General features: G+C 43.5%; 1 protein-coding gene across 1 annotated transcript; it reads left to right on the top strand.

The window, feature by feature from the left end:
* Positions 1-978: 978 nt before the first annotated feature.
* On the top strand, positions 979-20311 carry Dnajc12 (DnaJ heat shock protein family (Hsp40) member C12). Its single transcript, XM_045137654.1, has 5 exons — positions 979-1179; positions 4795-4873; positions 9568-9707; positions 16970-17174; positions 19877-20311. The coding sequence occupies exons 1-5, from the start codon at positions 1102-1104 to the stop codon at positions 19969-19971; spliced, it is 597 nt and encodes a 198-aa protein (XP_044993589.1). The 5' UTR covers positions 979-1101; the 3' UTR covers positions 19972-20311.
* Positions 20312-22352: the final 2041 nt, after the last annotated feature.

Below are 22352 nucleotides of genomic sequence, written 5' to 3'. Positions count from 1 at the left end.
TGGTCACAATGAGACTACATCGTGAATTCCAGGTCAACTTGGCCTAGAGTGAGACCCTACCTTGAAAAACCAAAAAAGGAAAAAAAAAACGGCTGGAGAGATGGCTCAGCAATTAAGTGCTTGCCTGAATATACTAAGCACCCAGCTTCAATTCCATAAAGCCAGATGCACCAGGTCGATGCACGTGACTGGAGTTCATTTGTAGTGGCTAGAGATCCTGTCATGCCCATTTTCTCCTTTTTCTCTGCTTGCAAATCCTTATTTGTATATGTGTGTGTGTATTTAATTTTTTATTTAATTTTTATTTATTTGAGACACACAGACAGAAAAAGAGGCAGAGAGAGAGGGAGAGAATGGGTGTGCCAGGGTCTCCAGCCACTGCAAATGAACTCTAAATGCATGTGTCACCTTGTGCATCTGGCTTACTTAGTTGGGTCCTGGGGAATTGAGCCTCGAACCACCGGGGTCCTTAGGCTTCACAGGCAAGCACTTAACCGCTAAGCCATGTCATATATATGTCATATATATATATATATATATATATATATATATATATATATATATATATATATATACATACACACACACACACACACACACACACACACACACACACACAGAGAGAGAGAGAGAGAGAGAGAGAGAGAGAGAGGGGTACCGTCTCCACTCTAGCCCAGGCTAACCTGGAATTCACTATGTAGTCTCAGGGTGGCCTGGAACTCATGGCAATCCTCCTACCTCTGCCTCCTGAGTGCTAGGATTAAAGGCGTGCAACATCACGCCCGGCTCCATAAAAATATTTTTAAGAAACGGAAGAAATAAGTATATAGGCACTGGAGTGATGACTGGGTTAGGGGGTGTGTGGAAACAGGAGACATCTGTAGGGTCCCAGACTACAGATCCCAGGAGGCCCTGCAGCGTGAGCGCGCGGGCTTCCCTGGTCCGCGGCCAATGGCAGGTGGAGCGTGCAGAGCCGGGGCTGGCCGCGGGCGAGGGCTCACAGCTGGCTTTTGCTCGGTGGCAAGCGCAGGTGCAATTCGGACCGCCGAGCCCGCCCCGTGCACGAGGGGAGAGCAGAGGAGACAGGCGGGTTTGCGGACCATGGATGCGATTCGCAGTTACCGGTCGGATGACCACGAAGACTTCTACGCCGTACTGGGCTGCGATGAGCTCTCGTCGGTAAGACTGGACCGCCTCTCCTGCGGGAGCCGCTTGGAACTTCTAGCCTCACGGCCTCAGAACCCAGTCTCGTCATTTTATGGCTCGCTGGGGCTCAAAGAAAGTTAGATTTAAATGTTTACTGGGTCTTTACTTGAACACTGTCCTCTGGCCACCCAACGTGTGTGTTATCTGATAAATGGTCCAGGTCAGCTTGGGCTACAAGGAGACCCTACCTCGGAAAAAAAAAAAAAAAAAAGGGCTTTAATTGCCCAGCCATCTCTCCAGCCCCATCCTGAGAATACATACTTGGAATTTTAACGTAATCATTGATGATGCTGCTTTATAGTATATCTAAGCTTATACTATGTTTGAGATGAAATGTGATTTTTCTGGTAGTGATTTTAAAATAATTTTGTTAGCTGGGCATGGTGGGCTCACTCTTTTAATCCCAGCACCTGGGAGGCTGAGGTAGGATCTTGGTGTGCTGTGTGTACTGAGGCCCAGTCCAGGCTCTAAGAGTAAGTTCCAGATCAGCTTGGGCGAGAGCCAGATTCTGCTTCAAAAACAAAAAGCAAAACAAAAACCTTATTAAAATATATACTTTTGGCGGGGGGGTGGGGGGTTGGTTGAGGTAGCGCCTTGCTCTAGCTCAGGCTGGCCTGGAATTCACTATGCACTCTCAGGGTGACCTCGAACTCACCATGATTCTCCTGTCTCTGCTTCGCAAGGGCTGAGGGTAAAGGCGTGCTCCACCATACCTTGCCTTTTTTTTTTTTGTTCTTCAAAGTAGGGTCTCACTCTAGCTCAGGCTGACCTGGAATTCACTGTGTAGTCTCAGGGTGGCCTTGAATTTATCGTGATCCTCCTACCTTTGTCTCCTGAGTGCTGGGATTAAAGGCATGAGCTACCATGCCCAGCTTTCTTTTTTCTTTTCTTTTTCTTTAATGAGAGAGAAAGAGAAGTTGTGTGTCAGGGCCTCCAGCCACTGCAATTGAACTCCAGACGCATATGCCACCTTGTGCGCACGTGTGGCCTTGTGTGCTTGCATCACCTTGTGCATCTGGCTTAGGTGGGACCTGGAGAGTCAAACATGGGTCCTTAGGCTTCACATGCAAGCACCTTAACCACTAAGCCATCTCTCCAGCCCCCTCCTTTTTTAAAAGTTTTAAAATTTAAGTTCTAGGGCCAAAGATGTAGTTCAGTTGGTGATGCATGAAGACCTGAATTCAATCACCAGCACTGCATAAAACGGGGTGTGCTGGTGTGTCCCTGTAATCTCAGCTACTTGGCCACCCTTAGCTGCATATAGGTTGGGCCAGCCTGAACTATCGAAAAATTTTCTTGGGTCTGGGGTGGTGGCCCATGTCTTTTTTTTTTTTTTTTTTGGTTTTTCGAGGTAGGGTCTCACTCTTGCTCAGGCTGACCTGGAATTCACTATGTAGTCTCAGGGTGGCCTCGAACTCACAGCGATCCTCCTACCTCTGCCTCCCGAGTGCTGGGATTAAAGGCATGCGCCACCACGCCCGGCTCCATGTCTTTTTTTTAATGCCAGCACTTGGGAGGCAGAGGTAGGAGGATGGCTGTGAGTTTGAGGCTGGCCTGGAACTATACAGAGTGAGTGCTAGGTCAGCCTGAGCTAGAGTGAGACCCTACCTTGAGAAAAAAAAAAATTCTTTTTCTTGGGCTGGGGATATGGCTCAGTGGTTAAAGGTACTTGCTTGTAAAGCCTGCCATCCTCATTTAAATCCTCAGCCCAGACTTTTACTGGATGGAAGAGCAGGAAAGAATGAAAGGCTTGCCGGGCGTGGTGGTGCACACCTTTAATCCCAGCACTCGGGAGGCAGAGGTAGGAGGATCACCATGAGTTCGAGGCCACCCTGAGATGACAGAGTTAATTCCAGGTCAGCCTGGACCAGAGTGAGACCCTACCTCGTAAAACCAAAAAAAAAAAAATAAAGAATGAAAGGCTTTTCTATGTGTCTGTACTCCTTATGCAGACACATTCCTTGTGTATGTATATTTCCCAATTATTTCTCAGAAATTGCAGCAGGAAGGCATGACTGTTAATTGTTTTTGCTTTTGTTTTTATTTTTTTGCATCCTTAGTCATCACTCTGTTGTTATCACTCTTGGGACACTTGGATTTATTTGATTATGAGTAAAGTTGAACTTTTTCTCTGTTTACTGGCCAACAGGCTAGGAAATTTTGTAGATAATTGGACATTGGACTAGGAAGGCAGGATTCAGTGGACCTTGACGAAGAGGGCTTCTGCTGTTCATGGGCTGCATTTGGCACTGGACACATGACTGTGGGAAGGTGGTCAGGAGACGAGTAAAGAGTATCCAAAACAAACCAACCTTCCTTTTAGTTTACTCAGAGCCAGGCCTACAGTGGACTTGTGATGAACTCTATTCAGTAAAATAGTAATGAAAGAAGAGATGAGCTGTGTTTTAGTTTTAAAAAATATTAGCTAGAACCAGGTGTGGTGGCGTATGCCTTTAATCCCAGCCCTTGGAAGGCAGAAGTAGGAGGACCGATGTGAGTTTGAGGCCACCCTGAGACTACATAGTGAATTCCAGGTCAGCCTGGGCTAGAGCGAGACTCTACCTCGAAACACACACACACACACACACACACACACACAAAACTAATTGTCAACTATGGTGGCACATGCCTTTAATCCCAGCACTTTGGAGGCTGAGGTAGGAGGATTGCTGTGAGTTCAAAGCCAGCCTGAGACTACGCAGTGAATTCCATATCAATGTGGGCTAGAGCAAGACCCTATCTCGAAAAACCAAGAAAAAAAAAATTAATTGGTGCCAGGCAGTGTGGCACAGGCATTTAATCTCAGCACTTAGAAGTCTGATATATGAACATAGCCAGAAGATAGAGGCCAGCCTGAGGCTGTAAAGTGAGTTTCAGGTCAATTTGGGCTAAAGTGAGACCCTATCTCATTCCCCCCCAAAAGGGGGAACTTTTACTTCCTATTCTGCATTGATATATTAATAGAAGTTTTATTTTATACAAAAATTTTTATTTGTTTGCATAGGAGAGAGAAATTGAATATGGGTGTGCCAGGGCCTCTTGCTGCTACAAATGAACTCCAGATGCATGCGCCACTTTGTGCATCTGGCTTTACATGAGTTTTGGAGAATTGAACCCATGTCAACAGGTTTTGCAACCAAGGACTTTTAGCTGCTGAATATCTCCTCAGCCTTTTAATAAAAATCTTTACCGGGGTGGTGGTGTATGCCTTTAGTCCAGCACTCAGAAGGCAGAGGTAGGAGGATTGCCAAGAGTTCAAGGCTGACCTGAGAATAAATAGTGAATTCCAGGTCAGTCTGGGCTAGAGTGAGACCCTACCTTGAAAAACCAAAACAAACAAATAACAACAACAAAACAAAGTTTGTTGCCAGGCATGAATTCCTTTTTTTTTTTTAATTTTTTGGCTTTTCATGGCAGGGACTTGTGCTAGTCCAGGCTGACCTGGAATTCACTATGTTGTCTCAGGCTGGCCTCCAACTTGCAACATTCCTCCTGTCTCTGCCTCTTGGGTGCTGGGATTAAAGGTGTGTGCCACTGTACCTGGCCCACTTAAGTTCTCCTTATTTTAAGCATTAATTGTTGTTTTAGGTTGAACAAATCTTGGCAGAATTTAAAGTCAGAGCTCTGGAATGTCACCCTGACAAACACCCTGAAGACTCCAAAGCCGGTAAGAATTTAATAATGGCTATTTCTCAAGAAGATGAATAGACTTCAAACCCAATGTGTATATCAATTTAATCTCCTTTTTGTTATTATGCTCCACATTTTTCTTTTATCCAGTGCAATGATTGTTTTTGTTATTTTGCTATGGTACAGCAAGAAAGAAGAGGACTGTGAAAACATATATCCATACATATATAATTTTTTGGGGGGGATGGTTTACAAGGTAGGGTTTCACTCTACCTCAGACTGACCTGGAATTCACTATGTAGTCTCAGGGTGGCTTGAACTCACAATGATCTTGCTTCCTCTGCCTCCAGAGTGCTGGGATTGAAGGCGTGTGCCACCATGCCCAGCCTGCCGATTATCTTTTCTAATTAGCCACTCAGCAGACATCTTACTTTTTTTCTTTCTTAGGTGTATGTGCATTGATGCCATACGTGTGTGTGTGTGTGTGTGTGTGTGTGTGTGTGTGTGGGTGTGTGAAGATTTCATGTCTTGTGTGCAGATTTATGTGTCCCATGCACATATGTGTGGAGGCCAGATGAGGGTGAAGGGTTTCTTCTGTCACTTTCCTTCCTTCTTTCTCTTTCTTTCTTTCTTTCTTTCTTTCTTTCTTTCTTTCTTTCTTTCTTTTTCTTTCTTTCTCTTTCTTTCTTTCTCTCTCTCTCTCTCTCTCTATTTCCCATGTTCCATCATATCCCCTCCCCCTCTCAATCAGTCTGTCTTTTATTTTGATGTCATCATCTTTTCCTCTTATTATGATGGTCTTGTTTGTGTATGTAGTGTCAGGCATTGTGAGGTCATGGATATCCAGGCCATTTTGTGTCTGGAGGAGCATGTTGTAAGGAGTTCTACCCTTCCTTTGGCTCTTACATTCTTTCCACCACCTCTTCTGCCATGGACCCTGAGCCTTAGAAGATGTCATAGAGATATTTCAGTGCTGAGCACTCCTCTGTTACTTTTTCTCAGCACTCTCCCACCTTATTTCTATGAGACAGGGTTTTTCACTAAGTCTGGAGCTCATGCTGTTATTTTTGGTTAGACTGGATGAACAAGCCCCCCAGTGACTGTCCTGGATTGCCCTACTCAGTGCTTGGGAACAGGCATGCATAGCCAGCCCCAGCTTTTTTTTTTTTTTTTTTGGTGTTTGTATAATAAATCTTTTATTGGTTTCTCTGGCATCAAATATGACACCAGACATACAGAATTACATGGTATAGAAGACCTAATAATAGAAAAAATAGGAGAAATGGAAAATATACATGTATACATACATGATTCAAAATTATACACAGAAATATTAGAAAGTTGGTTAGCAATAAGTTATGAAATTAACCCTACTCATTTTTCCTTCTGTTTTTTCCTAAACCTTTCCAAACTTCTATAATTTATTAAAAATTTAAAAATCAGAAAAAAAGTTTTTGCTACAAAGACATTTTTCCTAGAAACAATATTCCTAATGAAGTTATGTTACATACAAAATCTTAAATGTAATCATGGCAATAGCAATATTTATTATGTACTTTTTGTTAGATTCTGTACTAAGTAAGTTATTTACAGCATGTCATTTAAATCCTCACACTCTACAATATATGTACAGTAGCATCCACACTTTTTTTTTTTTAAAATTATTTATTTATTTATTTGAGAGCGACAGACACAGAGAGAAAGACAGATAGAGGAGACAGAGAGAATGGGCGCGCCAGGGTTCAGCCTCTGCAAACGAACTCCAGACGTGTGCGCCCCCTTGTGCATCTGGCTAACGTGGGACCTGGGGAACCGAGCCTCGAACCGGGGTCCTTAGGCTTCACAGGCAAGTGCTTAACCGCTAAGCCATCTCTCCAGCCCAGCATCCACACTTTTTGAGGTAGGGTCTCACTGTAACCCAAGCTGACCTGGAATTCACTATGTAGTCTCAGGGTGGCCTCGAGCTCACAGCGATCTTCCTGTTTTGGCTTTCCAAGTTCTGGGATTAAAGATGTGTGCCACCATGTCCAACTGCTGTGTTCTTTTCATTTTGGGGACTTAAATATATCCATATATTCATATTTTTATATTTTCATTTATTACCATCCTAGTAATATATTTACATGACTATAGTTTGAAAAAACATAAGCCACTTGGATGTGGTGGCTCAGCCCTGTAATACCATCACTTGGGACGCTGAGACAGGAGGGTTGCCACAAACTGGAGGCTAGCCTGTGCTATATTATAAGAGCCTGTCTCAAAAAAAAAAATAGCACAAGGGCTGGAGAGATGGCTTAGCAGTTAAGGCATTTGCTTGCAAAACCAAAGGACCCAGGTTCGATTCCCCATTACCCACATAATGTCAGTCTCACTCTAGCCCAGGCTGACCTGGAATTCACTATGTAGCCTAAGGCTGGTCTCAAACTCACAGAGATCCTCTTACCTCTGCTTCCCGAGTGCTGGGATTAAAGGCGTGTGCCACCATGCCCAGCTCCTTGTCTCCCTTTTGTTCATCTCCCTGTTTCCTTCCCTGCATTGCCAAACTCCTTGAAGACACCCACAGTTCATGGCTCCATTTCCTCTCCCTCTAGTTTCCCACTTACTTCACTATGACATCCTCTGTACCTTTCTCAGAAACACACCAATGGCTTCATAGATACCAAATCCAAGTGTGACTTTTTTTTTTGTTTTTTGTTCATTTTTATTTATTTATTTGAGAGTGACAGAGAGAGAAAGAGAGAGAGATGGGCGCACCAGGGCTTCCAGCCACTGCAAACGAACTCCAGACATGTGCACCCCCTTGCGCATCTGGCTAACATGGGTCCTGGAGAATTGAGCCTCGAACCGGGGTCCTTAGGCTTCACAGGCAAGCGCTTAACCGCTAAGCCATCTCTCCAGCCCCCAAGTGTGACTTTTTAAAAAACTTTTTTAAATTGACAACTTTCATAATTATAGACAATAAACCATGAAAATTTCCTCCCTTCCTTTACTTTTCCCTTCACAAATCCACTTTCCATCATATTCCCTCCCTCTCTCCATTATCCTCTCTTTTATTTTGATGTCATCATCTTTTCCTCCTATTATAAGGGTCTTGTGAAGGTAGTGCTAGGCACTGTGAGGTCATGGATATTGAAGCCAATTTGTGTCTGGAAGATTGCATTGTAAGGAGTCCTACCCTTCCTTTGGCTCTTACATTCTTGTCTTTTTTTTTTTTTCCCTGAGGTAGGATCTCAGTCTAGTTCAGGCTGACCTGGAATTCACTATGTAGTCTCAGAGTGGCTTCAAACTCATGGTGATCCTCTTACCTCTGCCTGCTGAGTGCTGGGGTGAAAGGTGTGTGCTACCACGCCCAGCTTTATAAAAAGTATTTTTTAACTTATTTTATTTGTTAGAGAGAGAGAGAATGGGCACACCTTCAGCTGCTGCAAACAAACTGCAGATGCATCTGGCTTACGTAGGTCCTGGGGAATTGACCCTGGGTCCTTTGGCTTCACAAGCAAATGCCTTAACCACTAAGCCATCTCTCCATCTTTTAAAAATATTTTCACTTATTTATTTGCAAGGAGAGAGAGAGAGAGAAGAGACGGACAGAGAGAATGGGCATACCAGGACCTGCAGCCACTGCAAATGAAACTCCAGAGGCATGCTCCACTTTGTGCAGCTGGATTTGTGTGGATAGTGGGCAATCGAACTCTGGTCTTTAGGCTTTGCTGGCAAGTGTCTTTAACTGCTGAGTCAGCTCTCCAGCCCCTACTCTGGGTCCATAATATACCCTGTTCTTTCTATCCTCCAGGCCCCATGCCTTCTGCTTCCTCTGCCTGGAACCCCCTGGGGCTGCACCTGCCTGGCTTAGTTCAGTTGTGCTCTGGTAACTGAGCTCTGACTTCCTCTGGGAAGTCCTGTGTGCCCCAGCTACCCAGAGCACTCCCCCTGTATGTCAGGCCACGCACCATGTAGCAGGCACACCATCTCCCTGTTGCCTGTTTGCTAATTGGTCAGACTGGAAGGTCTGTGAGGCCAATCACAGTGGTATATCCTGGACCCAGCGCAACACACACTCCTTTGTACACTCGTTGAGTGAATGAATGAGTGCATGGGCATTTCTTCAGCGACACTGATTACCTCTCTTAACTGGAGTTAATAATAACGTAGGTGTCCTAGCATAAAGCTACAAAACCTGATAAACACTTAAAAACAACCACTACTCCCGGTTATTCTTTAAGTTTTTTTTTTTTTTTTTCTTCAGTGAACCATGGACTGAGTTGTTTCTGTGTCCTTGACAAACAATGTCCGATGAATCACTGTGCAATCACAGCCACTTCTAGCTCCCATTGGGCTGTGTTGATGCCTTGTTCTAAGGCACAGTGGGTTGGGCAAATAGTGCTTAGATGGAAAGGTCCACAGACGTCAATATTCCCTTTCAGGATTGCAGATGTTAGATGGTTACCTTTGGCATCCGCCCCCCCCCCCCACCATCTCTGTTTTTTCAAGGTAGGGTCTCACTCTAGCCCAGGCTGACCTGGATCTCACTCTGTAGTCTCAGGGTAGCCTCGAACTCACAATGACCCTCCTACCTCGGCCTCCCAAGTACTGGAAATAAAGGCTTGTACCACCATGTAAGTAAGTGGCTGGGTCATGATTCCAGGGAGATCTGCTGGGGTGGGGATGGGGGTGGGGGCTGGAGTTTAACCCCTCCAACAGGCAAGTGCTCATCTCTTGATTGTTTTCCAGTGGAGACTTTTCAGAAACTGCAGAAGGCAAAGGAGATTCTGACCAACAGAGAGAGCCGAGCCCGCTATGACCACTGGCGAAGGAGCCAGATGTCCATGTCGTTCCAGCAGTGGGAAGCCCTGGCTGACTCGGTGAAAACGGTGGGTTCCCTCTGGGATGCTGTGATGGGGAAAGCCCATGCTGCTCAGGGATCCGCCGTTGGCTGAAAAGCTCAACAGGCAACAGGAGGGAGAGGATGTGACTTTGTGTCTTGATTTTTTTGTTTGTTTTTGTTTTCGGTTTTTCGAGGTAGGGTCTCGCTCTAGCCCAGGCTGATGTGGAATTCACCATGTAATCTCAGGGTGACCTCGAACTCTCTGTGATCCTCCTAACCTCTGCCTCCTGAGTGCTGGGATTAAAGGCGTGTGCCACCCCTGACTTTTTATTTAAGCAGGATAATTACTCTACAAGGAAAGTAGTGGTTGGGGCAATATTAGTCCTCTGTCCTGCAAAGTGGAACAGATCCCAAGGCACTTTGGTGCATTGCACACAGGAGTCTATCTCCAGACTGCCTTTTGGGAGAATTCCTCAGAGAGCTGTGGTTTCAGGGATGACACATTCCTATCATCCACCTGTGATGAAACCGTAACTGGTTCTGTTTCCCACTGACCAAGTCTCTTCCATTCACTCACTAGGCTTGATCCTGCTATGTGAGTGAGGATGACCTTGAATTCATGATCCTCCTGCCTCTGCCCCCCAAGTGGTGGGATTCTATGCATGTATCGCCATGTGCAAGAGACCTTTTCAGTGCAAAGAATTCAGAGCATGAATTACTCCCCATTTAGCTGCAAAATATATGGCAGGATGGCTTTAGAAACATCATTCGAGCCTGGCGTGGTGGCACATGTCTTTAATCCCAGCTCTTGGGAGGCAGAGGAGGATTGCCATCAGTTTGAGGCCACCCTGAGACTACCTATAGTGACTTCCAGGTCAGCCTGGGCTAGAGTGAGACCTGGTCATTTGAGGGCTGGAGAGATGGTTCAACAGTTAAGGTGCTTGCCTGTGAAGCTTTAGAACCCAGGTTTGATTCCCCAGTACCGATGTAAGCCACATGCACATGGTGGTGAATGCATCTGTAGTTTGCAGTGGCTAGATGCCCATTTTTTCTCTCTCTCTCAAACAAATAACTAACAATAAAATATTAAAAAAGAGGTCATTTGAAAATGGTCATAGTGGCCCACAACCAAAGCCCCAAGAAAAAATTCTTATAAACTTTCAAAGAGTCAAAAGTGTCTCATGCCATATCTATTACTATAAATTTTATCTTAAGTTTTTAAATTTTAATTTATTTTTTATTGACAATGTCCATAATTGTAGACAATATCCCATGGTAATCCCTCCTTCCCCCACTTTTCCATTTGAAACTCCACTCTCCATCATATTCCCTCCCCCTCTCAATCAGTCTCTTTTATTTTGATGTCATCATCTTTTCCTCCTATTATGATGGTCTTGTGTAGGTAGTGTCAGGCATTGTGAGGTCATGGTTATCCAGGCAATTTGTGTCTGGAAGAGCACATTGTAAGGAGTCCTACCCTTCCTTTGGCTCTTATATTCTTTCCACCACCTCTTCCACATGGACACTGAGCCTCGGAAGGTGTGATTGAGATATTTCAGTGCTGAGTACTCCTCTGTCACTTCTTCCCAGCACCATGATGCCTTCTGAGTCATCCCAAGGTCACTGCTATCTGAAAAGAGAAGCTTCTCTAAACCAAAACTGAGAGTAGCATTAACATATGGGTACGAGAAAAAATACATATGAATATGAACATTAGGGGAAGTGCTTACTGGGCAGTTTGGTGAGCATAGTACATACATTTAGCCAGACACTAGCAGATGTACTTTTAATCTGCATTTTCCTGATGGCTAGGAACGTAGAACATTGTTTTAGATGTTTATATGCCATTTTTATCTCTTTTTTTGAGAACTCTCTATTTAGTTCCATAGCCCATTTTTTAATTGGGTGTTTGATTTTTTATTATTTATTTATATTTTATTTTCTGGTTTTTCAAGGTAGGGTTTCACTCTATTCCAGGCTGACCTGGAATTCACTATGTAGTCTCAGGGTGGCCTTGACTCCTACCTCTGCCCCCCTAATGCTGGGACTAAAGGCATGCACCACCACACCCGGCTATTTAATTTTTTTGAGTTCTTTGTAAATCCTAGATATTAATCCTCTGGCAGATGTATAGCTGGCAAAGATTTTCCCCATTCTGTAGGTTGCCTCTTTGCTCTATTCAGTGTCCTTTGCCATACAAACGTTTTGTAATTTCATGAGGTCCCAGTGGTTGATCTATGGTTTTATTTCCTGAGCAGTTGGGGTTATATTCATAAAGTCTTTGCCAAGCCCAATATGTTGAAGGGTTTCCTGTAGCAGTTTCAGAGTTTTGGGTCTGATATTAAGGCCTTTGATCCTTTAATCCATTTGGACATAATTCTTGTGCATGGAGAGAGATAAGGATCTTTTTTCATCCTTTTACAGATACATATCCAGTTTTTCCAGCACCATTTGCTGAAGAGGCTGTCTTTTCTCCAATGTTACTATAAATTTTAGTTTTGGTATTTTGAGGTAGGGTCTTGCTATAGCCCAGGCTGACCTGGAATTAGTCTCAGGATGGCCTCGAATTCATAGCCATCCTCCTACCTCAGCCTCCTGAATGCTGGGATCAAAGGGTGCACTGTTATGCCAAGTTCTCATTGCTAGGATTTTGTTTTTGAGGTAAGGTCTCACTCTAGTCCAGGCTGACCTGGAATTGACTATGTAGTCTCAGGGTGACCTCAAATTCACAGTGATCCTCTTACCTCTGCTTCCCGAGGACTGGCATTAAAGGTGTGTGCCACCATGCAGCTCATTGCTATAAATTTTTATAATGGGTTACAAGAAACATATTTTTGTTGAATTGTCTTTTTCATGAATTGACTATTTCTGGAAAGACTTTGGGATCTTCTTGTTTGCCTGTTGATTGTTTCTGGGTTTTTGGCTGGGTGAGGTGTCTTTGGGGAAAGTCCAGTTGGCCATAGCCCACCAAGAAGCCTTCCTCCTATGCTTGAATGGCTATGGTTTTTCAAGCCAGATGGAAAACAGTGTGCAATTCAATACCTTTTGTTCAAAATCTGTCCTACTTGGATAGTATCCAAAAGCAGGTCAGAAGTCAATCACTCAGGCAAGTAAAAAAATTCACTCATGCTGATCCAGGATAAAAATAACTAGCCATTACCATCATGAAAACAAATGATCATAAATGTTGGCTGGGATGTGGATAAAGAGGAACCCTTCTACACTGTTGGTGGGAATGTAATCTGGTCCAGCCATTGTGGAAATCAGTGTGGAGGTTCCTAAAACAGCTACAGATTGATCTACCATATGACCCAGCTATAGCACTCCTAGGCATATATCCTAAGGACTCATCTCATTTCCTTAGAAGTACATGCTCAACCATGTTTATTGCTGCTCAATTTATAATAGCTGGGAAATGGAATCAGCCTAGATGTCCCTCAACTGATGAGTGGATAATGAAGATATGGCACATTTATACGATGGAGTTCTACTCAGCAGTAAAGAAAAATGAAGTTATGAAATTTGCAGAAAAATGGATGGATCTGAAAAGGATTATACTAAGTGAGGTAACCCAGGCCCAGAAAGCCAAGTGCCACATGTTCTCCCTCATATGTGGATCCTAGCTACAGATGACTGGGCTTCTGCATGAGAAGGAAAAAACTCAGTAGCAGAGGCCAGTAAGTTAAAAAGGAGATATAAAGGGAAGAGAAAGGAAGGGAGGAGGGTACTTAATAGGTTGGTATTGTATATATGTAAGTAGAATGATTGAGATGGGGAGGTAATATGATGGAGAATGGAATTTCAAAGGGGAAAGCGGGAGGGGGGAGGGAGGGTATTACTATGGTATATTTTTAATAATAATGGAAAATGTTAACAAAAATTGAGAAAAAATAAAAAAAAAGTAACTAGCCAATTTTGTATAGTTATTCATCTGAGCTATGACTCATGTGAAACTTTTTTTTCTATTTGTCTCAATGTTTAATGGAATGCAGATTTTTAAAAAAGTTATTTGAGGGGCTGGAGAGATGGCTTAGCAGTTAAGGTGTTTGCCTGCGAAGCCAAAGAGCTCTGATTCTGTTCCCCAGGACCCATGTAAGCCAGATGCACAAGGTGGCGTATGCATGTGCAGTTTGTTTGCAGTGTCTGGGGGCCCTGGTGTCGCCCATTCTCTCTCTGTCTCTGCTTATAAATAAATAAAAAAAAAATTAAAGTTATCTTGTTAGTATTGATCAAGGTTTAGAATGTAAGAAAATTGTTTTTTAGAAAAAGAAAAGGCCCATTAAGGGAAGTTGGAAAGCAAGTTAGTCGTGAAGGGAGAATAACAGCATATCAGCTTTGCTATGCAACGTTCCGTCGTGGATGAAGGAGGGCTCACGAGACTCTGCTCCATCCGCTCAGAGGGGCTGCTGACAGTTAATGGTTGTGGGGAGAGGAAGCCACGCTCTTGTGTGCTGTAGCCACTGGTGAGTTGCCCATATTCCAGTGAGTCACCTCTCCTGCAATCATGAAAGCATCCCTGGTTTTATTCAGTGTGTCAGAAAAACAAACAAGCAGGGCCAGAGAGATGGCTTAGTGCTTAAGGCATTTGCCTGCAAAGCCAAAGGACTTTGGTTTGATTCCCCAGGACCCACGTTAGCCAGATGCACAAGGGGGCGCACGCATCTGTAGTTCATTTGTAGTGGCTTGAGGCTCTGGTGCACCCATTCTCTCTCTCTGTCAAATAAATAAATAAAAGTAAAAAAGTACTTAAAAAAGATGTCTTCTTAAAGACAAAAACAAACAACAACAAAAATCAAGCAAACCCAAAACAAGACAAGAAAATTGGAAGGAGATTAGTTGGGAGGAAAAGAGTTTAGCAGGAGTGGGAGGATAAGAGAGGGTAATGGCAAGATTAATTAATTACAATTAAAAAAGGTGAGGCTGGAGAGGTGGTTCAGTGGTTAAGATGCTTGCCTGCAAAGCCTAAGGACCCAGGTTCAATTCCCTACTACCCATACAAAGCCAGATACACAAAGTGGCACATGAATCTGGAGTTTGTTTGCAGTGGCTAGAGGCCCTGGTGCATGCTCTCTCTCTCTTTCTGCTTGAAAATAAATAAATAATATTAAAAAGTTGTTCACTTAATATGTTTAGAAGGTTCATGTATGTTGTAGCGTCTGTGACTCTGTGTTCGTTATTTTCTCACTGCTGTGACCAAAAACCTGACAAGAAGCAGCTTAGGAAGCCAGGCGTGGTGGCGCACACCTTTAATCGCTGCACTCTGGAGGCAGAGGAAGGTGGATCCCTCTTGAGTTTGAGGCCACCCTTAGACTCCATAGTGAATTCCAGGTCAGCCCGGGTTAGAACTACCTTGAAAAACCAAAAAAAGAAAAAGCAGCTTAGGGAAGGAAGGGCTTATTCTGGCCTATATTTTCTTTTTCTATTTATTACTTATTTTATACACACACACCCACACCCACCCACCCACACACATATATATTTGAGAGAGAGAGGAAGAGGCAAGTAGAGATAGAGAGAGAGAGAGTGAGAGAAAGAAGGAGCACACAAACTCCAGACACATGTGCCACCTTGTGCATCTGGCTTATATGAGTCCTGGGGACTCAAACCTGGGTCAAAGGATTTTGACTTTGACTTTTGCAGGCAAGTGCCTTAACTGCTAAGCCATCTCTCCAGCCCTTCTTTAAATATTTTTATTTATTTGAGAGAGCGAGAGACAGAAATGGAGAGAGACAGTGAATATGAGCACGTCAGGGCATCCTGCCGCTGCAAACAAACTATAAATGTATGTGCCTCTGTGCATCGAAATCCTGGCCATCAGGCTTTGCAAGCAAGCACCTTCAACAGCTCAGCCAGCTCTCCAGCCCTAAGCAAGTATTTTTTGTCTCTGCTCCCCACCCCCAACTTCTCTTTGTCTCTTTCTGGGCTGCCTGCCCTCCCCTGAACTGCAGCTAGCCAAGGATTACACTGGGGAAGGCTATAATATCTAAGCTCATGTCACCATGAAAGGAAACCTTGGCAGCAATAGGGCTGCTGGGTGTAAACCACAATGGCCTGTCACAGCTCGGCCTCACTTCATTAGTAAGAAAAAGCTCAGCCATGGGACCAAAAGGGTCTGTATCCTTCACCCTGTTCTGCTCAGTAGCCATATGCTAATAAGTGGCACATGTTGAGCACTCAGGCTGAGGGAAGACAAACTCCAAATACTTATGGGGTTGTGGCCGTCTTCACACTAATAACAGTGGCCATCTTTTTTTTTTTTTTCTCCTTTTTCTTTCTTTCTTTCTTTCTTTCTTTTTTTTTTGAGGTAGTATCTTGCTCTAGTCTAGACCTGGAATTCACTATGTGGTCTCAGGGTGGCCTCAAACTCATGGCGATCCTCCTACCTCTGCCTCCTGAGTGCTGATATTAAAGGCATGTGCCACCATACCCGGTTCAACATTGGACATCTTTAGGCCACTAACAGTGGATAGAAGGGACCTTGGAGTCAGTAATAATGGAAACCCAAAATGATACCTGCCTACAGTGAGGATGGATAAAACAAGATCCTAATATTTTTTTCTCTGATTTAGAGTGTCATTCTAGCCTAGGCTGACCTGGAATTCACTATGTAGCCTCAGGCTAGCCTTGAACTCACAGCAATCCTCCTACCTCTGCCTCCCAAGTGCTGGGATTGAAGGCGTGCGCCACCGTGCCCGGCTAGGATCATAATTTTTTTTTTTTTTTTTTTTTTTTGATGTAGGGTCTCGCTCTAGTCTAGGCTGGCCTGGAATTGACTATGTAGTCTCAGGGTGGCCTTGAATTCACAGTGATACTCCTATATCTGCCTCCTTGAGTGCTGGGATTAAAGGCATGCATCACCATATTCAGTTAAATCTTTTTATTTTGTTTTATTTTTTCCGAGTGAGGTAGCAAGATAGAGAGAGACTGGGCATGCCAGGACTTCCAGCCACTTCAGATGAACTCCAGATGCACGTGCTACCTTGTACGATCTGGCTTACATGGTTACTTGGGAATCAAACCTGGGTTGCCAGGCTTCACAGGCTAGCACCTTAACTGCTAAACCATATTTCCAGCCCCCCTTTTTTTCAAGGTTTTGAGAGCTCCTATAATGAACTTTAATTATGGAGAACCATGTGATATTGTTTTAAGCTGAATGTGGTGGCTTACACCTATCCCAGTACTTAGGAGGCTGAGCCAGGAAGATTGCTCTAAGTCCAAGGCCATTCTGGAATACATATCAAGTCTCTGTCCCTAAAACACTGCAAAATATTAATTGAATATTTATGTGTCTGCTTTTAATTCATTTAGTCAATGCACTGGGCTATCAGAAGTAAAAAAGACTTGATGCTGGAAGGAGCTGACCTGACTCATGCCAACAAGATTCACAACCAGGAACAGACTGAGCAAGGAGAACTAGAGAAAGAAGGCATGCATCCCCCCACAGAGGACATGATGCACAAAGAGCCGGAGTCCCTGGAGAAGGCCACCTCCCCACAGATTCCACACTCTCCAAGTACGTTATGTCCCAGAGCTGCAGCTTGGCTTCTAAAGAACTTGGCTTATACTGTATTTATCATCAACTTTTCCAGTCTGTATAGTAATGCCAACATGAGGTTGATTTACCATTTTATTTTAAGTAATTTCAGGCTGAAGAGATGGCTTAGTGGTTAAGGCACTTGCCTGCGAAGCCTAAGGACCTAGGTTTGATTCTCCAGTATGTAAAGCTAGATGTGTAAGGTGGCACATGCATTTGGAGTTTGTTTGCAGCGGCTAGAGGCCATGGCATGCCCATATTCTCTCTTTCTCTCAAATAAATAAATATTTAAAAAGTTGCTTTGATGTAAAGCCAGATGCATTGAAGCCTGGCACTCCCATTCTCCCTCCCTCCCTCCCTCCCTCCCTCCCTCCCTTTCTCTTCCTCTCTCACTCCTTGCAAATAAATAAAAAGTTAAAATTTAAAAAAAAAAACCCTCCCCCAAATTGTTTTGGTTTTCTAGCCCAGGCTGAACTGGAATTAACTACATAGTCTCAGGTCAGCCTCCTGAGTGCTAGGATCGAAGGCATGCCCTACTATGCCCGACCTGACTTTTTTTAAAAATAGTTTTCAATATTTTATTTATTTAAAAAATTCTGCATTATATTTATTTATTTGAGAGATACAGAGAGGCAGATGAGAGAGAGAGAGAGAGAGAGAGAGAGAGAGAATGAGAATGGGCATGTCAGGGCCTCCAGCCACTGCAAATGAACTCTAGACTCATGCACCACCTTGTGCATCTGGCTTATGTTGTGGGTCCTAGGGAATCGAACATGGCTGTTTTGGCTTTGCAGGCGAGCACCTTAACCACGAAGCCATCTCTCCAGCCCAATATGTTATTTATTTGAGAGAAAGAGAGAGAGAGAAAGAGGCAGCTATAAATAGAGAATGGATGTGTCAGGCATTTTCTCTCTCTCTCTCTCTCTCTCTCTCTCTCTCTGTGTGTGTGTGTGTGTGTATGTGTGTCTGTGTGTTTGGCTTTATGTGGGTACTGGGAAATTGAAACTTGAAACTGGGTCCTCAGATTTTGCAGGCAAGCACCTTAACCACTGAGCCGTTTCTCCAGACCCCTGTCCTTTATTTTCTTATTCGTTGACCCTCAGGGTTGTGATGTATCACCACTTTAGAGTTCATGCTCTAAACAGAAGGTTCCTGACATCCTCCAGCACTTGTCTAAACAAGAAGATGATTGGCTAGCTTGTGGTAAATGATAGTCTTTTTAGACATTATCACTCCATTATCTCCCAATTTTTTGGGAATAAGGATTCTCAGAGTTTGATTCAGGTGTTTCTGCTATTTACCCAAGAAATTTCTGTAAGTTGGCACATTGATTGTATCAGCCTGGTAACTGGAAATGGTTACAACATACTTGACCAAAGCAGAAGCGGAGATTTTTACAAAATGTGTCTTAAACAAACACACATGTAACAAATCTTCCCTTTTATCTGCATGTGCACATTTTCTCTTCCAGTCCTGCAAAGTTTGTTCAGTTCTGTGCTTCCCGAGCCCCTGCTTTACCTCCTTCCCTCCCTCCTTTCTTTCTTTTTTCTTTCATTGATTTATTTTACTTTTATTCTCAAAAGAGGTGAGGGGTAAGAAGACACTCTTAAAACAAAAGCTTTGGAAAGATGAGAACATTTCCTTCAGCCGGATAATGCCTCTCCTGAGTGCTGGGATTAATGGCAACTGCCACCATGCCCGGCTCTTTTTGTTTTTTTGAGGTAGGGTCTTATGCTAGCCCAGGCTGTCCTGGGATTTATTATGTATTCTCAGACTGGCCTCAAACTCATAGCGATCCTCCTACTTCTGCCTCCTGAGTGCTGGCAATAAAGGCGTGTGCCATCATGCCTGGCTAATTTTTTTTCCTTCCCCAAGGTTGGGTTGGGTGTTGGTCTAGCTCAGGCTGACCTGGAATTCACTCTAGTCTCAGGGTGGCCTTGAACTCAAGGTGATCCTCCTATCTCTGCCTCCTGAGTGCTAGGATTAAAGGCATGTGCCAGCATGCCCTGCTAAAATTTTATTTTATTATTTATCTATTTATTTACTAGAGAGAGAGAATGTCAGATAGAGAATGGCCGCTGCAAACAAAATCCAGACACATGTACCACTCTGTGCATCTGGCTTATGTGTGTCCTGGGGAGTTGAACTTGGGTTCTTTGGCTTTGCAGGCTATCTGTCTAGCCCTTATAAAAGTTTTTTTTTTCGGTTTTTTTTTTTTTTTTTTTTTTTTTGGTTTTTCAAGGTAGGGTCTCATTCTGGCCCAGGCTGACCTGGAATTCACTATGTAGTCTCAGGGTGGCCTTGAACTCACAGTGATTCTCCTACCTCTGCCTCCTGAGTGCTGGGATTAAAGGCGTGTGCCACCACCCCTGGCCTTAGAAAAGTTTTGAAAGCTGTTTAACAGTAGTTTCTAATTTGTTTGTATTTGAATTATTAAAATTCTCACCACTGGAGAGAAGAATTATTGAACATGTGAGGCCAACTTACATATAAATTGTAACTCCTGTCCATAGGCACATTCCCAAGTGTGCTCAAGTTAATCTGTTTCTGTGCAATATTAATAATTCATACTGGAGACTTACTTGTGATAATGGAATCTTGTGCCTGGGTTGTTTGACTATGATAATCCTGACTTCTTTTACTATCTCTGATTTTAAATATTTCTCTTCCCTTTTCTAAAGGTTTCTCTGATTTGAACAGTTGGCATCTTCGTTTCCGATGGTCTGGTGATGCCCCGTCAGACTTGCTGAGGAAGTTCAGAAACTATGAAATCTGAGGTGCTGCTGACCCTTGCCTGGGCTGCAGCCGCTTTGCCGGTCTTAATGGCGTCATGTTTGGGAATGGTCAGTGCCGCCGAGTCCTCTGCCTTTTTCCCTTTCTCACGATGTGCTTGCTGTTTTATTCTCTGCTGCTCATTGAACCTGTGGCCTTGTGTACTGACTGTACCTGAGCTGCATTCCCGGCCCCTCAACGCTATTGTTTAACTGAGCAGTTTTAGAAGCCTCATTTCTTTCGGCATTTGAATAAATTAAGGCTCTTATGTCCTAGTACGGTGTATTAAATATATTTCCTGTTAGTGTTATTTATAGTTATCCATTAAAAAATCAGTCTCTGTATTTAAATATTTCATTGATAGATCATAATCTGTAATTGTGCTGCATATATAAAAAAATGTTTCCAGACCTTCACTTAAAATGAAATGTGAGTTTACTTGTTTAAATTCCATAGAGTGAAATAAATAATTTCTCTCTCTGTGTCTTTTTTTTTTTTTTTTTTTTTTTTTTTTGAGGTAGGGTCTTGCTGTAGCCCAGGCTGACCTGAAATTTACTATGCAGTCTCAGGCTGGCCTCAAACTCACCACAACCCTCCTACCTTGGCCTCCCAAGTGCTGGGATTAAAGTTGTGTGCCACCAAGGCCAGCTCAAATTTCTCTTTAAAAATATTTATTTGTTTTTAAAATATTTAATTTATTATTTGAGAGAAAGAGAAAGAGGCAGATTGAGAGAGAATGGGTGCACCAGAGTGTCTAGCCACTGCAAATGAATTCCAGATGCATGTGCCACCCTGTGATTCTGGCTTATGAGGGTACTGGGGAATTAAACTTGGATCCTCAGACTTCACAGGCAAGAACAAGAACACAATTCATTTCATAAGATAGATAAAAGATATTTACAAAAAAGCCCACAGGGGCTCAGTGGTTAAAGAAGCTTGCCTGCAAAACCTGATGGGCAGGGTTCAGTTCTGCAGTACCCATGTAGAGCCAGGTGCGCAAAGTGGCACATGCACCTGGAGTTCATTTGCAATGGCTAGAGGACCTGATGTGCCCATCCTTTCTCCCTCCCTCTGATAAATAAATAATAAAAACAAGCAAATCTAGAACAATTGTGTGTTGATTTGTTTTATTTCATTTGAATTTTTTGCTATTTTGTTAAATCCAGTCAGGACTGGCAGTTCAGAAAACAATTTCTATCAATATTTTGCCATTTTAGTAAAACGTGGTTTGGCACTGTCACCACCGTTGTAAATTTTACTTCAAAACTGGCGAACGTACCAGGCATGGTGCTTCCAGGCCTCAGAAGACTGAGGTAGGAGGGTTGCCATGAGTTTGAGGTCACCCTGGGCCACAGAGCGAGTTCCAGATCAGCCTAGACAACAGTGAAGCAGAAAAGAGCTGGGTGTGGTGGCGCATGCCTTTAGTCCCAGCACCGGGAAAGCAAAGGGAGGAGGATTGCTGTGAGTTCAAGGACACCCTGAGCTAGAGTGAGACCCTACCGCAAAAAACTAAAAAATAATAATAATAATAAAAAAAGAACACAAGTGAAGTTGGTAAAATGAGCTTTAAGATGATTACTTGTCATAATGCTTACTTGGCCTAGGAAGGCATTCAAAGAAATGCTATATACTATATAAAATAAGTAGTTTTATTTTTTTCTTGGCTGGGCTGAGATGAAGGGAGACTCACCCCTTATTCCCACATGGGCTCTCTACCCCCTCCTTGTCCTCCACATGATAGGAGCTCTTTGTACTTTCTTCTCTTAATATAATAAAGTCTCTCTAAACCTTAAAAAAAAGAAAAGAAGGCTGGCATGGAGGGGCACATGAGTTCAAGGTTACCCAGAGACTACATGGTGGATTTCAGGTCAGCCTGGGCTAAAGCAAGACTCTACCTAGGAGAGGGGGGTTGGCAGGGAAGGCCCTTGATGAGAACACTAGAAATGCAAAAAACGACTTATTATATATGTCTTGTAAAGGGAGAGCCAGATAAGAAGACAATAGGATTGCTTCCCGGCTTACGAATTTTCATATCCTTTGCTGACCAGATCTGATGGCGGCTACAGGATCCGTCAGCGCAGCAGTGTAGATGACTAACACTGTTATTGAGAAAGGGCTTCAATTTCCTGGAAGGCAAACTCAAATACCATTACCCACCGCCCCCACATCACAGACAGGAGATGCCGGGACTTCTGGGGAGGCAGCGATGGAAGAAATTATAAAACTGATGCAATTACTGAGAAAATGATGAAATGTCTCACGATGAAAGGCTTCAATTCCCTTCAATTTCGGGTTCTGTGATATGCATCAGTGTGGCCCCGGCTCAGTATTATTACTTCTGGGGGCTCCTCCTTACTGCTGCTGGGAGTCCTTTGCATGAGGCAG

Source organism: Jaculus jaculus, chromosome 18 (assembly GCF_020740685.1).
Source record: "Jaculus jaculus isolate mJacJac1 chromosome 18, mJacJac1.mat.Y.cur, whole genome shotgun sequence".
NCBI classification, from domain to species: Eukaryota; Metazoa; Chordata; class Mammalia; order Rodentia; family Dipodidae; genus Jaculus; species Jaculus jaculus.
Note: the sequence above shows the minus strand (reverse complement) of the source record. Positions and strands in the feature narration are given on the sequence as shown.

What these genes read in the sequence shown, in the direction of transcription:
- Dnajc12 (XM_045137654.1), top strand. Translation starts at nt 1,102, where the DNA reads ATGGATGCGATTCGCAGTTACCGGTCGGATGACCACGAAGACTTCTAC. An exon ending in CCCTGAAGACTCCAAAGCCG is followed by an intron (nt 4,874 to 9,567) that starts GTAAGAATTTAA and finishes ATTGTTTTCCAG; the next exon opens with TGGAGACTTTTCAGAAACTG. An exon ending in TGGCTGACTCGGTGAAAACG is followed by an intron (nt 9,708 to 16,969) that starts GTGGGTTCCCTC and finishes TAATTCATTTAG; the next exon opens with TCAATGCACTGGGCTATCAG.